Source organism: Alnus glutinosa, chromosome 8 (genome assembly GCF_958979055.1).
Source record: "Alnus glutinosa chromosome 8, dhAlnGlut1.1, whole genome shotgun sequence".
NCBI classification, from domain to species: Eukaryota; Viridiplantae; Streptophyta; class Magnoliopsida; order Fagales; family Betulaceae; genus Alnus; species Alnus glutinosa.
In genome coordinates this window covers 2633992-2649233 of record NC_084893.1, presented here as the reverse complement: position 1 = coordinate 2649233, position 15242 = coordinate 2633992, and the positions used below count along the sequence as shown (strand labels likewise).

At 35.6% G+C, this 15242-nt stretch overlaps 2 protein-coding genes across 2 annotated transcripts; one reads left to right on the top strand and one right to left on the bottom strand.

Moving 5' to 3' along the window:
• Positions 1-960: 960 nt before the first annotated feature.
• LOC133875641 (galactoside 2-alpha-L-fucosyltransferase-like) lies at positions 961-4736 on the bottom strand. Its single transcript, XM_062313838.1, has 2 exons — positions 4111-4736; positions 961-2643 (listed from the first exon to the last, which is right to left on the bottom strand). The coding sequence occupies exons 1-2, from the start codon at positions 4361-4363 to the stop codon at positions 1196-1198; spliced, it is 1701 nt and encodes a 566-aa protein (XP_062169822.1). The 5' UTR covers positions 4364-4736; the 3' UTR covers positions 961-1195.
• A 3780-nt stretch (positions 4737-8516) lies between these two features.
• Positions 8517-14374, top strand: LOC133875535 (ribulose-phosphate 3-epimerase, chloroplastic). Its single transcript, XM_062313702.1, has 10 exons — positions 8517-8783; positions 11339-11453; positions 11659-11799; positions 11884-11997; positions 12354-12432; positions 13045-13154; positions 13259-13315; positions 13519-13588; positions 13703-13810; positions 14141-14374. The coding sequence occupies exons 1-9, from the start codon at positions 8671-8673 to the stop codon at positions 13750-13752; spliced, it is 849 nt and encodes a 282-aa protein (XP_062169686.1). The 5' UTR covers positions 8517-8670; the 3' UTR covers positions 13753-13810; positions 14141-14374.
• Positions 14375-15242: the final 868 nt, after the last annotated feature.

Sequence of the window (15242 nt, the reverse complement as noted above, 5' to 3'; positions counted from 1 at the left end):
TCAGAGTTGAGGAATCGATTGAACGAAAATGCAAGGAACATTGTGATAAACTGATTTATGTCCTTCACATCAGTCTTCCCCTGTAATGAGATTGGCTGAGAATATTCTTTTTTTCTTTTTTTCTTTGATAATGCAGACATGGATACCAAATCATCTTATCTGAAGGGAGAAAGAACTGATTTTCTGCACTAGAATTCAGACGAATCTGAGATGCAAAATAACATGTGTAATATGTCTACATTTGACTCGGTGGCTGGATTTTGCTTTCCTTGGAAGTAAAATGTTCTTGAAGTCTGTATTTTCCAGTTGAAGAAAGATAATGGTTCTCTCTCTGTATATTGGTTTGTGATCCTATATCCTACTTTTCAATGGTAATTTGTTCAAGTATCAAAGGTGTGGATGCGGCAGGGATCCACGCAGTTCATAATAAGAAAATTAATGAAGGATAACAAAGTGTTTAAAAAAATGAGTTATGGACAAACTGCAAAGAGCCAAAGATAAACTGCCAATGTATTTGATGTTTGCATTGTTTAAGAATGGAGATAATGCCCACCTGTGTTTGGGCGAATAAAAGGAAGAGGGCAACTTTTGAGCTTTCCCATTCCCAAGACATTGTTTTTAAGTGTACGAAAACACATCCCCTTCAATTCCTTGCTTAAAGGTTGGCATAGAAAATTGTATGGGAATTGTGAAAGGCTCCAGCCTGAGCAGGGAAGCCTTTGCCCGAGCCCGAAGGCCCTCGGGTTGCTCCCTATTTGTGCCCGAGAGCCCTCTCTTAGGTTGGGATGTTTATAATTATTTGTTTGAATTGTAGACGATTCGGGTAGGTAATTGTAAAAGACTACTTGTTATATTTACCTGACCAAATAAAAATGTAGTTGTCCAATCACTTATCCGATCAGGTGTTCTACAAGTGGTCTCTTACAATCACCTGTCCAAATCACTTGCACTTCAAGCAAACAATTTAATTGTAAATGATTATAATCTCCCTCACAAGTCACAAACCTCCCTCGAAAGAGGAGAGGGGACATGATAATAACTGGAATCCTCACTTATAGGATTCCTGGTCCTAATTGCCCACCTAATACATATATCGGTACATAACCAAAACTAGTTACTATTTCTTTTGCACCCCCGAAAAATGCAACATCATTGTGACAGTTACAAGAACACAAACTCATGATTACAGTTCATCCTAATGATCCACAAGCTTAAGGCCCCAACTCATGTCCTCGCAATGCCTCACATGAGGAACAAGTGCACCCGTGTCAACCCCCATCTTTGCCTTGCAGTCATAGAACGGAGGTGCATGGAAGCAAGGTTCCATTGACATGGCTCGACGACAAGGTGGGTTGGGGGAGGTCCGATTCTCAGGCTTGTAGAGTATCCATGGCTTTAACCCTCCAAGACCCTGAGCCACATACCCGAAAGTCGACCATGAGCTCGTGACCAACACATCAGTCAGGCTCAGTAAATACATCTCTGTCCATGCCTTCAGGTTGTGCATCTGCTTCTCTGTTTGCTGATACTCTTCATGGCTTGGCTGGTAAATGCCAATCACCTCGCCTGTAACAGTTGGATATTCCCAATACATGTCTCTAACCTTCTCAAAGTACCCGGAGCTCAAAGAAGTCATCAGCACAGCTTTAGACTTCTGATTTCCAGATGGACCAATAAAATGTTGCTCTCTGTTGATTTCTGGCAACAGATTCTCCTTCGTGGTACAAGCTAGGATCTGATCTAATACATGCTGAAATGGACCAGTCCCTGTATCAAAGACCCTGATCTGGATGCCTATTCTTTCATCTGCTTTAGCTAAATAAGCTTCATAGTATCTGGTAATAAGTCCCCAAACCTGATCTGTGGGGTGGAAAAGATATCGGCCTAAGAAGTGGAAAACTGTTTCCTTCTTTGGGAAGAGCTTACTCAATTCTTGCTCAAAAGATGGGATCAAGAAAAGAGATGGGATGAAGTAGTTATCTGTTTTCACGATCAACCAAGGCACTTTCTGCAGAAAAGTTTGATCTTCATCACAGAAGAAAAGCTTATCATGATCGTCATAATCATGGACCAGATGGAGGTACACAGAAGGTGGCGCCAATCTATTGGAATTTGTAATTGTAATATTCTTCAGCATTTTCCCGTAACACTGAGGAGATTCCTGATTGAAGTTGTTGAATTGATTTTTAAGTGGAAAATCTGGGGGCAAGAACCAGGAAACTTCTGGAAATGGTTCGCATAAAAGATCAGCCACATCAACTCCAGGGTCAACAAGTAGAACACGGTTTGTGAGGAGAGCATAAAGAAACGATGAAGCTAGGGATAATATCCTATTTCCTAATCCACTAAAGGAAATCCATACCACATAATTACATTCTGAGGGCCCTGTGTAATGACCAGATTTCAGTTGCTCCAAGGTTTTGTTATAGGATTCTGTATACGGTCCACATTGTTTATGGAGAGCTTCATATCTCCGCAACCTGGAAATGAGGTAAGAGGAGGGTTTCTGTGATGGCTCCTTGCGATATTTAACTGACTGATACCTGCTAAGACAAGATCCTTCATCAAATCCAGCAGAAAGTAAGCCACCAAGCAATTTATCCTTTGGCACCTCAGTAGACTGAGAAACACCATCTTCTGAACCTAGGAATTAGAAGAGTACACCATCATGGACAAATCATGTCACTCAGAGATACAAGTAAAATAGCAACAGACCATGATCAATATGGATACAGCACAACTTATTGGGCAGTAAGAAACAGATCAATTGGCAGTAGAGTAAACCAAATAAATAATTCATTAACTAACAAAAATGTTGCCATGTTACGTAATCTCCCAAGAGTTTGGAAATAGTAATCAACAATGAGAACCATAACAAGCTAGAACAGGAAAGAAGATACACTTATTATGTACCAATAGAAAGTACAAGCAGACAAATCAAACCTAAGAGATGTAATTAACTTCATGAGCATTTATAAAATCATACAACCAAGCATCACTTTTTGCTTCTTAAAAGTAAGACACAAGTGAAATCCTACATATTTTAGGTTGAATTCAATTAATTCATGCAATTTTATTTCCCCCCCTTGAAAGATGACTTCCAAAAATATCTTCTCCAAATGTTAGCTAGGTAGTTATTGCTTTAAATTCTTTTGGCATTGACAGAATCTTTAGAGTGTAATTTGCTTCCCTCAATCCAATCTCTAACACAGGTAGACAGATTAAGAAAGGTCAGGAATTTAAAACTAGAGCATATCAAGGATATCAAAGTAAAACAAGTTTCATAATCTGAGATATGCATGAAGCAAATTCAGAAAATATAAATAGCCTCAAACCAGTCCATCCAAAGGAATAAGAAAACTGTATAAATACACTAAAAATGTAAACACGTTTTGCACCGTGTAATGTGCCCATAATGTAAATATAACAGGAATGAGCACGTCGAGATGAACAAGTGGTAACATAAAGGAATAGAATGGAAACAATGCAGTTGTAAGAGGGGGAGGATAGCAATATTGTGGATAATATGTGATAACAATGTCTGAGACAGTTAGGTTGTGCACGGTGAAGAACATACCGCACCTATAGGGTGGATTTAACTAAAGCTAAATGTAGCAAAAACATAAGTCGATGCTGTTAGAAAACACATGATGGCAGATGGTTTAGGCAAAAGTCATGGCCCTAGATTGAGTTTGATGGTGAAAAAGGACTAACATAGCCGGCCCCAAGTAGTCACTAAGCTATAGAATTTCTCTGACCTAATGAATTGAGTTTGCGTGGAGCTTGCTCTCAATACCAATGACATAAATCAAATCCAAGAGACACACTTTATGCTACATCTTCAAGAATGTAAACCAAACGATGTTCTTCCAACATTTCACCAACACAAAAGATGATTCTTACTTGTAATAATAATAGAGAAGAGCCCAAACCATCAAACAGAAAAACAAAACATGCAACAATTCACCATGGCAGAGCAACATTTTCGCATATAAGTTTCAATGACAAAAACGAACTAGAAAGATTCCCAAAATCAAGTACACTAACACTATAACATACTCAAACTCAGTCTAATACTTAGAACCTTATAAAAACCCAACAAGCAAGTACCTTTACTGGGTTCCACCTCAAGAACCCTTTTTTCTGAAGGTTCCCTAATGCTATCTGAAGGTGGGTCACTGAGAACCACAGACACTGAAAACAGAACCGAAACAACCATCAGACAGACCACAATGATCCCCATCAGCCTCATCGGGTTGGACCCCAATTTCCTATCTGGATCTACCAGAACAGTGTGGATATCCGAATCCGGATGCCTTGCTAAATCATCATCATCATCCGGGTTTTTCTTGAGCCTCTTCATATTGGTAAAACTCTCATCTGGGTATTGCCAAGATCCGGCTCAGGTCCCGTTTGGACCAAATGGGTATCCAGATCTTCGTCCGTTTGGATCAATGGGTGGGCGTGTTGCAGCAGAAGAGTAGTTTTGTGAGCAATGTTGCTGTGTTGGACTGGGAACTACGAAGTTCTGTCTCTCTGGTTCAGTGTTGAGGGAGGAGGGACGTGATGGTGGCAAGGATTCTCTGTGGTCCACAGGGGCTACAAATTTTACGGTCGGACACGTTATAGATTTAATCATAGGCTGATCAAAGTCCTCTCACCAAAACCACATGGGATCTCAAAGCAAACCCGCCAATAGTCCATGTTATTATTGTCTTCCTCGCAATAGTCTTCTCATATTTCTATGTTGTGCCTAGTTTGTAAATTGTCGGTGACGTGATTGAATGTTCCTGTTGCGGATTTTCCTTTTCGGTGCGCTTTGGCTCATCTGGATGTTCTGTCAGTTGACTCAGTTACAAAAATTTACCTCAAAAATTAGTGACATAAATGATATATGATATATCCTCAACAAGAAAAATGTCCGGGGGTAGTACATTTTTTATAAGAACCTTCTTGCAAATTCAAGCATGCTAGTTTATATTTTTGTAGTTGACGTATGTAACTGATAATTGATAAACATAGTAAGTGATGAAATTAGTGTAATATGAATTATCATGTCAATTATTGTAAAAATTATAGTACCTCTAGTATCATTTTGCCTTTAGTTTGATGTAGTTGAAGCCAAGGGTAGAACAAAGATTCTAAATTTTTTTGGAAAACAAAATGGGGAGAGGCGGTAAAAATTTGATTTTAAAAATATTTATAGCTCTAAAAATCCAAGAACTAAAATGTATTTATTTGAAATTTGAATAGTTGATCGCACGCCAGTAGTCCAGTCAATAAAATTTCTTAAGACAATAAATAAACAAAGGTAAGTCGTTGTAAGTATTGGCGGAGAACACTCTGATGTCTGAGTTAGTAAGATGTTTGAGAATAAATCTAATAGACAAGATGGTGTAAAAGAAAAAGTGTGCATACCTCAGAATATGGTCTATCACCTTTACTTATAGGATTGCCATTGTTATGGTAAGTGGCCTTGATATGGCAAGGACCGGGGGTCGAGGGTCCGATATGAAATGTGTCATATTCTCATGAATACCTTTCTTTCAAGGATGCGCTAATGGATCATTCCTTTATTAAGCCAAGTTTAAATAGATAAGACTATAACTAGGAGACACTTAAGATATATTTTTTTCTACAGTCCCCTCACCATGTGTCTATTAGGTACGAGATGTCGGTCGATTGTCCCCATCAAGAGAGGGATAACTCGCCGAATGTAGCCTGGCCTAAGGTTGAATATATCTTCCAAAGCCTGAGGGATAACAAACTTTATTGGGTCTTGTTGAGCCCCAAGAGGCCTTTAATTGATGGTATCACTTGTTTCAATTTAGATCAAGTTATTAAAATACTACAGCAATCAAGCAAAAAATAATAATAATCATCATTGGAAGACAAATAATTTATCCACAAAATTAAGAAGGAAATATTGAACAAAATTTGACAATTTAAAGACCAACTTTTTTTGAATTCTTTATTTATTGGAAGTAGTTTTTGCTACATACTTTCTTATCAAGTTTAATCGGCTGAAAACACAGCGCATGAAGCGAATATTACAAATTTTGAATCTCCCATTTTTCATTTCCTTGGAATTATTTACTTATAATAAATAAATATTATTACAAAAGTCTTTGGTGTTCCCGAAAAGGGGAGAAAGGAAAGCGATTAACCCTTTGATCCGATTCAATGAGGGGCCTTGTTAAGGAAATCCATATTAGGAGAGAAATGAATAAAAAAAAAAAAAAAAGAAGAAGAAGAAGGAAAAAATAGCTTAGAAACCCACACGTGTGTCAACTGTCATTCTAGCAACCTGTCAATTGTAAGTATTTTGAACTACAGGACAGATAGAAGAGAAAGCAATAAAGAAATAAAGAAATAGAAATGCCAAGGAAAATAAAACAAATTACCTCTAGATGCAATAAATGTAATTACTATAAGAATATCTTATTATTACTAATATTATTTTTATTATAAGATTCTTGGGTGCATTGAAAAAAAAAAAGGGGGGACCCCCAAGCTAGGCCGTTACAACGGCTCTATATACAAGAACTCAACGTCATAGCACTACCGTCATTGAGTCATGGGTTTTTGCCCAAGCTGAGCGCTGTGGGACATGCCGGCGGTTTAAGTTGAGGTTAGTGTTTTTAAGGTTGATCTCGCAATTTTTGACACTAGGAATAAAATCTTATACAAATGTGTTGATTCGATTCAACCTGAAACCTAATACTCGATATAAAAAGTACTTGATAAAGACGAGGTGAACCGGGTTGCATTCGAATTGTTCTAGATGGACTGGCAAAATAAGTAATTACTATAATTATTTTATCAATTATGAACCGCCGTGCCAATTTGTAAAGAATTTTCCTAACACCTTATAATTAATTTATCTAAACTTTATTCTGATCGTAGGCTTGATCAATATGGACACAAGTTAAGGTTATCTATTTTTATCAGGGTTTTTTAGTTTCACCTATATATATAGTTAGAGAGTATCTTGGCTGCCCTACATGAAGTGGTAGCTAGCCACTAAAAATATAGGTTCAGTCAGGATTCACCAGACTAATTTTCAGCCCAATGCCCCGTGTCACTAAAGATATTAAGCCTTAAAACCCAGTTTCCACTTGAATAAATAGGTTCAAGAAAGAAGTAATACTTAAGAAGTTTGAAACTCAAAACCTCAAAAGATAATATATCTAGAAGCTACAAGCCTTAAACACTAGGCCAGCCCTTGGGGTTCACAAGCTGAAGTACTTGATTAAAGATTTCTTCTATATTTTATGGAATTTGACAATTTGGCTCAAAGATTTCTGTATTTGTTAAATGATAAAAGACTTTTTTTATATTTCTTCTAGTTTCCTTCTACACGTATCCTTTCTGAATGGTTTTGAACCCGGTCAGGCTGGCCTCTATGGAAAATATTTTATAATAAAAAATTTATTTTACAAATATATTCGCATACATAATGTTAATTTTAAATGACATAACATCATATATACTATAAAATACAATAAAAAAACAAATCTTTACCGTAAAATAATTCTTTTCCACACATGCACAAGAAATTTATCAACTTTGCCTGAAAACATATAGCAATTTTATTTTTTCTTCCAATAAAAAAGTATGTAATTATTTAACTGGGACAGTATCTACCAAGTCAGTCCTCATTCAACATTAATTGTTTAATTACAATTCTACTTAGCTAACTTAACAATTGTGTTGAACATTAACATCATCAAGTGGGTGCCAATGCAAATAAAGAAAGAAAGAAAAAAAGCCTCTCTTGGCGCTGCTTGGGCAAAAATTTTCTCTAAATTATTGAGATTTGGAAGATATATTTTCAATTCAATTTACTAAATTAGTAAAGCGGCTTGAGTCTCAAATGCATTTTTAAGAGAATTAACAAAATATGTGATATTTGTCATTAAATTATGTAATTTTCACGTGCATTTTAAAAATAATTATGAGAATGACGTGATTTCAAAATATATATTAATTTAATAAATTGAGTTGAAATAATGAAAGTTTTATCCATTTAACAATATCATTTCAATCCCCAAACTACAAGAAATATTTCTATAATCAAACTATTTATAAAACCTAAAATCTGTAATACCTAGTACGTAGTAGTGGAAGCATCAAGAGGGGGTGGTTAAAATGCATGATTTCCCAAATTTTCCCTTGTAGCAACCAAATCAAGATAAATCCAAATTCTTGCCAACTTTCTTTGGACCAGAAGCATGGGCATTGGGCACAGCAAAGTTGGTTCAGAATCCTACGTAAATTCAATCAATGGCCAAACCCAAAAGAAAGGAAGGAGGAAGAAAAACTAATAAATCTCATAAATAAATAAATTAAGCATCCAAACAATCTCCTCTCTTTCTCTCTCTCTGTCTCATTTACAAGTCAGCACATAGAGCGCCAACCATTGCAGATAAGCAAATCGCACACAGAACATGGGACACGTGTCACCCATAAAATTTTTTCCTAAATTTCTCGGAGATTTTGGTTGGTCTTTTCCTTGAACTCTATGCTGAAAGATTGGTAAGAGGACAAGAGAGAGAAAGAAAAAGGACCAAACTTTCTCTCACTACCTAACCGTTGAGGCCTCAGAGAGACACCCATTGATAGATAGAGAGGGATACAGAGACACACCCACAACAAGACGAGGAAAAGATGTCAACAGCTTCATTGTGTTCATCAATCCAATCCCAGATCAGTGGGTTTGGTGGGGGTCTTAAGATTCAAAAGTCATCTCTCTCTCAACCCAGTTCGCTCACCTTGACAAGGTATCGTTTATTTAGTTTGGTGTATTTTTCCCTCCTGGGATCTTTATTGGGTATTGCTATTTAGTGGAGCTTTGATGGCTAGAATGGCAAATTTGTGTGTTGGAAATGAGACCCGGTTCCGAAATGACTTAGTTTGTTTTACTGTAAGAACCATGAAGCCTTTGAAGATTCAAGAAATTTATTGCAGTACAATTGTGGATATTGATGGAAGAAACTTGTTCTGGGTATGCATCAGTTTGTGTTTCTGAAGTGTCAGTTGAAATACTGTGGTTGAAGGAGCAAGTTTTATGAAATTTGTTGATTTATTTTCTTCTTCTTTTTCTCTCTCTGTGTACTTTCTTTTGAGATGGTTAAATATCGTGAGTGTTACAGAAATTCAAGGTGAAGACGTCAATGATTTTCGGTATAAGGACCAGAAATCTGTGTATAATGCAGTATTTCTAGTTTCATGTTATGATAGATTGCGTCTTTGAATGTTGTGCGGTACATGCTCGTGATTGTGTTTAGCTGAACTTCGAACCAGCTTTTTTCTTTTGGCAAATAAAATGGATAAATCGTTGAATTTGGATACAAGGGGGCTAGTGTTTTCTGTGATCATTAATCAGATCTAATGGAAGTCTAGGTTAAAGATACAGTTGAATCGTCTTTTTTTTTTTTTTTTCCTGAGCAGATAATCGTTGAAATAACATAATTCTTTTTATCTGTTCACTGCTTTTGGCGGGTGGTGAAGGGAATAATGATGTGAAAGAGACAATAGCACCAGTAAAGCCTCTCCGACTTATTCTTAAATTCCCTCCACCATTGATATTTCTTGTTCACTTCTATACAAATTTGAGATATGATACGTTTACAACTTTCATACAACTCTTGTACAACTCAACAACTTTTTTTAAGATTAACCATTAGATATTTAAAATTCACATGTAAGAAAACAGATCCAATAGTTAGTTTGAAAAAAAAGTTGTTGGAGTTGTTCAAGAGTTGTGTCAAAAGTTGTACAACAAACATTTCTCATACAAATTTATAGCCAATTTCTTACAAAATTGTCTATGATGCTATTGGCTTTCCTAGAAATATGATCAGTCTTTGAATTAGAAGTCCCTTATTAGTTGATCCCATGTCGTCAAGAAGATTTAATATCCTTGGCAATGGATTGTGTAATATTTTTTCTAATACCATATGTAAGAAGCTCCACGTCCTCTTCTATTTGGAAAAATAATTGTCTAGCTGTTAGCAGTGTATAGTAGTTCACTTTTTTTTTTAAAAAAAAGAATATATATATATATATATATATATAGATCTTCCTACATCTATATATAAACGCTAGTTTATCAAGAATACGCAAGAAAAGCACTTCAAATTGTTGATTTATCGCCAGAGATGGCTTAGAACCAATAGTTCATTATCTAATGGATTTTTCCGTTTTAATACTCCATCCGAGAGTTATCAGTATTTATCAAATCTATTCCTATCTAACGGAACTTATATATATATATATTAATTATAGGCAATAAGAAATTTTATTAGAGAAAGGAGAGTCCTTTATGTACAATATACTAGTTCTTCTATTAGGTCCAAGCATTCTAGTATTGTTTTTATACCTTTGCCGACTTTCTTTGATGAACCTGTGATTAGCTTACTTGTGATCCTAAAATACACAAGAAGTTGCTGGAGAAGAGATTCTACCTATCTACTGGAATTGCACACTATAGAAAGAAAATCAATGAGGTTGTCACTGAATGTATCCTTTATGTTTCTATGATTAGAAATTCAGAATGAAAACTTATCTTATTAGTTCAGCATGAAAGTTTTTATGATTTCATGTACACTTCCATTTTTTATGCTCATCTATATAGGTTATCTTCCTTTGAAAGGATAGTGTCGAGATCCATCTAAGGTGGACTAATCACAACAAAACCCGATTGTTCTATATATTAACTTTCATGTCTTTTTTTTTTTTTTTTTTTTTCTTTTTTTCTTTTCTTTTCTTTTCTTTTAATACTAGAGTTCTACCTTTTGAGGAACTATGCCAACTAACGCATATGGCAAGGGGATCTTACAGCTAGGGTAATTCCTGAAAGTCTGGTTTTCCTAATACCAAATTATTAACGGTTAACCCATGTTGCGTTGTATTTCACTCTTCCCATAACCTAGACCACCATTGCTTTTTTTGTTGAGTTGTATGTAAATGTAGGTTGTTACTTTCTCTCAATCTCTGTATGTCAGATCCAATATCTAATGAACATAGGCCAGTATTAGGACAGGCATTTTTTAATTCTAGTGAACAATAAGGGTTTGTCCAAGTAGCAATTTGTGGATGATTGTTAAACTGAACTTTTGGAGGCTTCATTCAAAATGTTGAATTTTTTTTATTAGTGAAATTATGTTCCTTTTTTTTTTGTCTTTTTTTTTTCTTTCTGTCAGATGTTGATTCATATTTAATTATGTGAGCTGTATGCGGTGAGGACCAGGCATAGCTTAAGTTTCAATTTCCTCTAGAAGATGATGCTGCTTGTTTCTGATATAATTTGATACTTTTTCTTGTGTGATTTCAGGAGAAAGTATAGAACTGTGGTGAAGGCTACAGCTCGGGTTGATAAATTTTCGAAAAGTGATGTCATTGTTTCTCCATCTATTCTCTCCGCTAACTTTGCAAAGTTGGGAGAGCAGGTTATTAGCATTTTGATATTTGGCACACTCTGCTTTTTGCTTTATAATAATCCAAAGGGTTGATTTACCTGTTTGAGCACCCTACCAAAAGAGTTACTTTATTCTTTATAAGTTAGACACTTGTTAAATAGTTTAGTTAGGTTTTATGTCAATTTGTTATTGGTTTTCACAGGTGTTGTTAGCATTTGACTCTCACTTTGTCTAGGTAAAAGCAGTGGAGTTGGCTGGTTGTGATTGGATTCATGTTGATGTAATGGATGGTCGTTTTGTTCCAAATATTACAATTGGACCTCTTGTAGTCGATGCCTTGCGCCCTGTGACAGATCTTCCTTTGGATGTGCACTTGGTAATCTTCCTTCTACCTGTATTTTTTCAATTGTGCAAGCATTGAGCCCTTTTTTTTTTCTTATGTGAAATCAATGTACTGCAGATGATTGTGGAACCCGAACAGCGAGTGCCAGATTTTATCAAGGCAGGAGCTGACATAGTCAGTGTTCACTGCGAACAAGCTTCCACCATCCATCTGCATCGTACGGTTAATCAAGTATGATTTTATTTGTGTTATGTTATAAAATATGTTATGAAAATCGTGATACGATTGATTTGTTGTTATAAGGTTTAGTTTATAATATTTTGGTTCACATAATTCAGATAATACATCCATGAAATCTAAGCTCCCAAATTAGGTGAGCAATGTCCTGGTTTCTGTTAATGCTGGTTGGAGTTTCCACCATTTTTCTGCAGGCGTTCTACAAGAATTTGCACGCGTTTTTTTTTTCTTCCAGGGGAGGGGGAGGGGGAGGGGGACCATAAACACTCCTAATTGGAGATTCTTTCCCTATTTTAGTGTTAGTAGTTGCATTTCTTTGACTGTAACTAAATTCTTCTCATTTGACTTAGGTAAAAAGTTTGGGAGCCAAAGCTGGAGTTGTCCTAAACCCTGGTACCCCACTAACTGCAATAGAATATGTCCTTGATGGTGAGTTCTTTTTCTCTTATTTATTTAGTTGTTTATTTCTACGTAATATGCTTATCTTGGAGTCTCTAATGATGTTACAGAGGGACCCTTGTCAGGCTTTTTTGTTGAGGCTTGTTCCTCGTGCCCATGTGCACTTTATTTCCTATAAGATAAGGTGTGGGCACATGTCCAGCCTTGCCTATGTGCTATTTAACAAGTCATTGGAAATGCTAAATAGCTTAGACCAAGTAAAGAAGACCAAGTACTTTAAACCATTTTGACAGGATAGTTAAATATGTTTCTACCATGTAGCCTCCAAAGGGAGAAAATTAATTCTTAATGATTTTTGACAGACAAACAATGTACATAGTAATTTTACATGCATAACACTTACTAAGTTCACTATCTACTGACATCTATTCCATCAATTATGCAAGAAAGATTTCTTTCTTCAGTTCTTCCCTACTTCATTTCGCCTTGCAAAAATACGTTTACTTCATTGATGAAAGGGAGAGTCCAAACAGAAAAGATAATATAAAACTCACAGAAACTCAAAATCAATGCAATACTACAATTATTTATGATTTATCTGGTTGGATATTGTGAAACTAACGAATCTTTTTATGTTAACAGTGGTTGATCTGGTTTTGATCATGTCTGTAAACCCTGGGTTTGGTGGGCAGAGCTTTATTGAGAGCCAAGTGAAGAAAATCTCAGACTTGAGAAGATTATGTGTTGAGAAGGTATGGTTTTCCAATCATTTAAATTTTATGCTTGGTTGCTTTCCTTTTGTATTTATATGAACTCAAAAGCCATTGACATTTTGTTGGTTAATTTATTTCTGCAGGGAGTGAACCCATGGATCGAAGTGGATGGTGGAGTTACTCCAAAAAATGCGTATAAGGTGTCCAATCTAGATTCCTTTTCCTTTGGTGAACATACGAATTTATCAAGTTATCTATGGTGAAATCATATTTTTATCTGTTTCTAGGTATTGAATCCAGGTCTCTCTATGATCTGGATCAAATCTTAAAAAGATAGTGTAATAAGCTGCATCCTATGATTTCATTGACAGGAAAAATTTATAGTTGTTTTCTATGCTGGTAGGTTATTGAGGCTGGAGCTAATGCTCTAGTTGCTGGTTCTGCCGTCTTTGGAGCCAAAGATTATGCTGAAGGTATGGCAAAACTGAACCTTCATTCGTCCAATATATATATATATATATACAATTTAATGTAGATAAGTTCATGTACTGAAATTGTATTTGTTGTTTAAATTGACTACCTTCCAGCTATAAGAGGAATCAAAACCAGCAAAAGGCCTGTAGCTGTTGCAGTGTGAAATGACCTCGAAAAGATCATGTCCCATGTAACTTGCGGACTGTATTCTTCATTTCCATGTACGGTACTTTCTTGCGTGATCGGACTTTTTCAATCAGATATTGAAATATGAATTCCATAGTTCATTGGTGTCAAAACAAGAATCACAACTCTAAGAAACAATCCCTGAAGATGATAACCAACTGCATAAAAGAGTGTTTTGGTGGAGGTTCATCCGACCAGATAATACTCTGGAAGTTCTGTTGTAAATTTGTACGATGCACATCCACTCTAAGGACATCAACAAGTTCTATAATATTTCCTTTTTGTTGGAAGCGATCTCATGAACATGATTTCTTTTTGTAAGGTTTTTACTAACTAATCTGATCATGGTTTCTTCAAACTTGCAGACAATACAAACGTTTGAATAAGCGGCGTACTGCTCGCTTCCAGTTTCCGGATGTGCCGGACTTCCTGCAAATTCCCTGTCATCAGTGATAAATTAGTAAGAGAGCAAATGTGCGGTATGAGTACCGCCTATGGGGCTTTGTTTGTATGCAATAATTGAAACTTACAGCCCTTTACTCTAGAACAAAGCAATAGCTCTACTAACTTCGATTTCAGTAATGCAATTTTCTTGTCTATCTTCTTTTCTAAATCAATTAGTGCAGAAGAAAAAAAAAAAAATGAAAAAGAAAACTGCCTGATACTTTGGTTCTTTTTTTTTTTTGGCAACGAATTTGTTAAAATTGTTGTTTAGCCCTAGGCCAAGTCCTTCTGCAGCACTAGAACAAGACCATCCATCTACCAGTTTTAAGTAGATCTTTATTGTATATGTACTCCGAAGGAAAGGAATAAAGGTCACCATTTCCTGTTTATTAGAGGAACTCAGGAAGCATTCGCATTGGAAAAGCATTTGACTAGGACTCGTCCGTTTGCTTTGAAGATCGAGTGTCTTTGTTAATGTGTTTTAGATGATGTTTTTTGTTTTTAGATTGAAAAAGTGTTCATGTGACATAAAAGTGAAAACAGTTTTGAGTGTTTCGTGTTTTGGGTTTGTTAATATTTTTGTTTTGAGAACAAAAAAACAGATTCAGAAAATTTTAACAAAGGAAGCTGGTCCATTTCCAGTTTCATAGGAGTGAGGCATTGCAAATTTGCACACGATTGTACATACCAAGCAATTTTGAATCATAGTAAAAGAAAATCTACATTGGAAATAAGACTAATGCTCTATTTGTTTCGACGTAAAATGATTTCCGTCGTAAAATGATTTCAAGGAAGTCATTTTTTTGAAAAATAATTTTCTCCGAAAGCATTTTTCGGTGTTTAGCGCGTATGGAAAATCACAAATATTTTTAATATTTTTATTCAATCATATTAACCCATAAAAATCAATTTTTATTCTAAACATAAAAATATTAATGTAAAATAATATAAAAATTGCCGATAGTGTTGCCTTCTAATGTAAAATAATATAATACGAAACATGGTTTCTATTGGTAGGTTGCC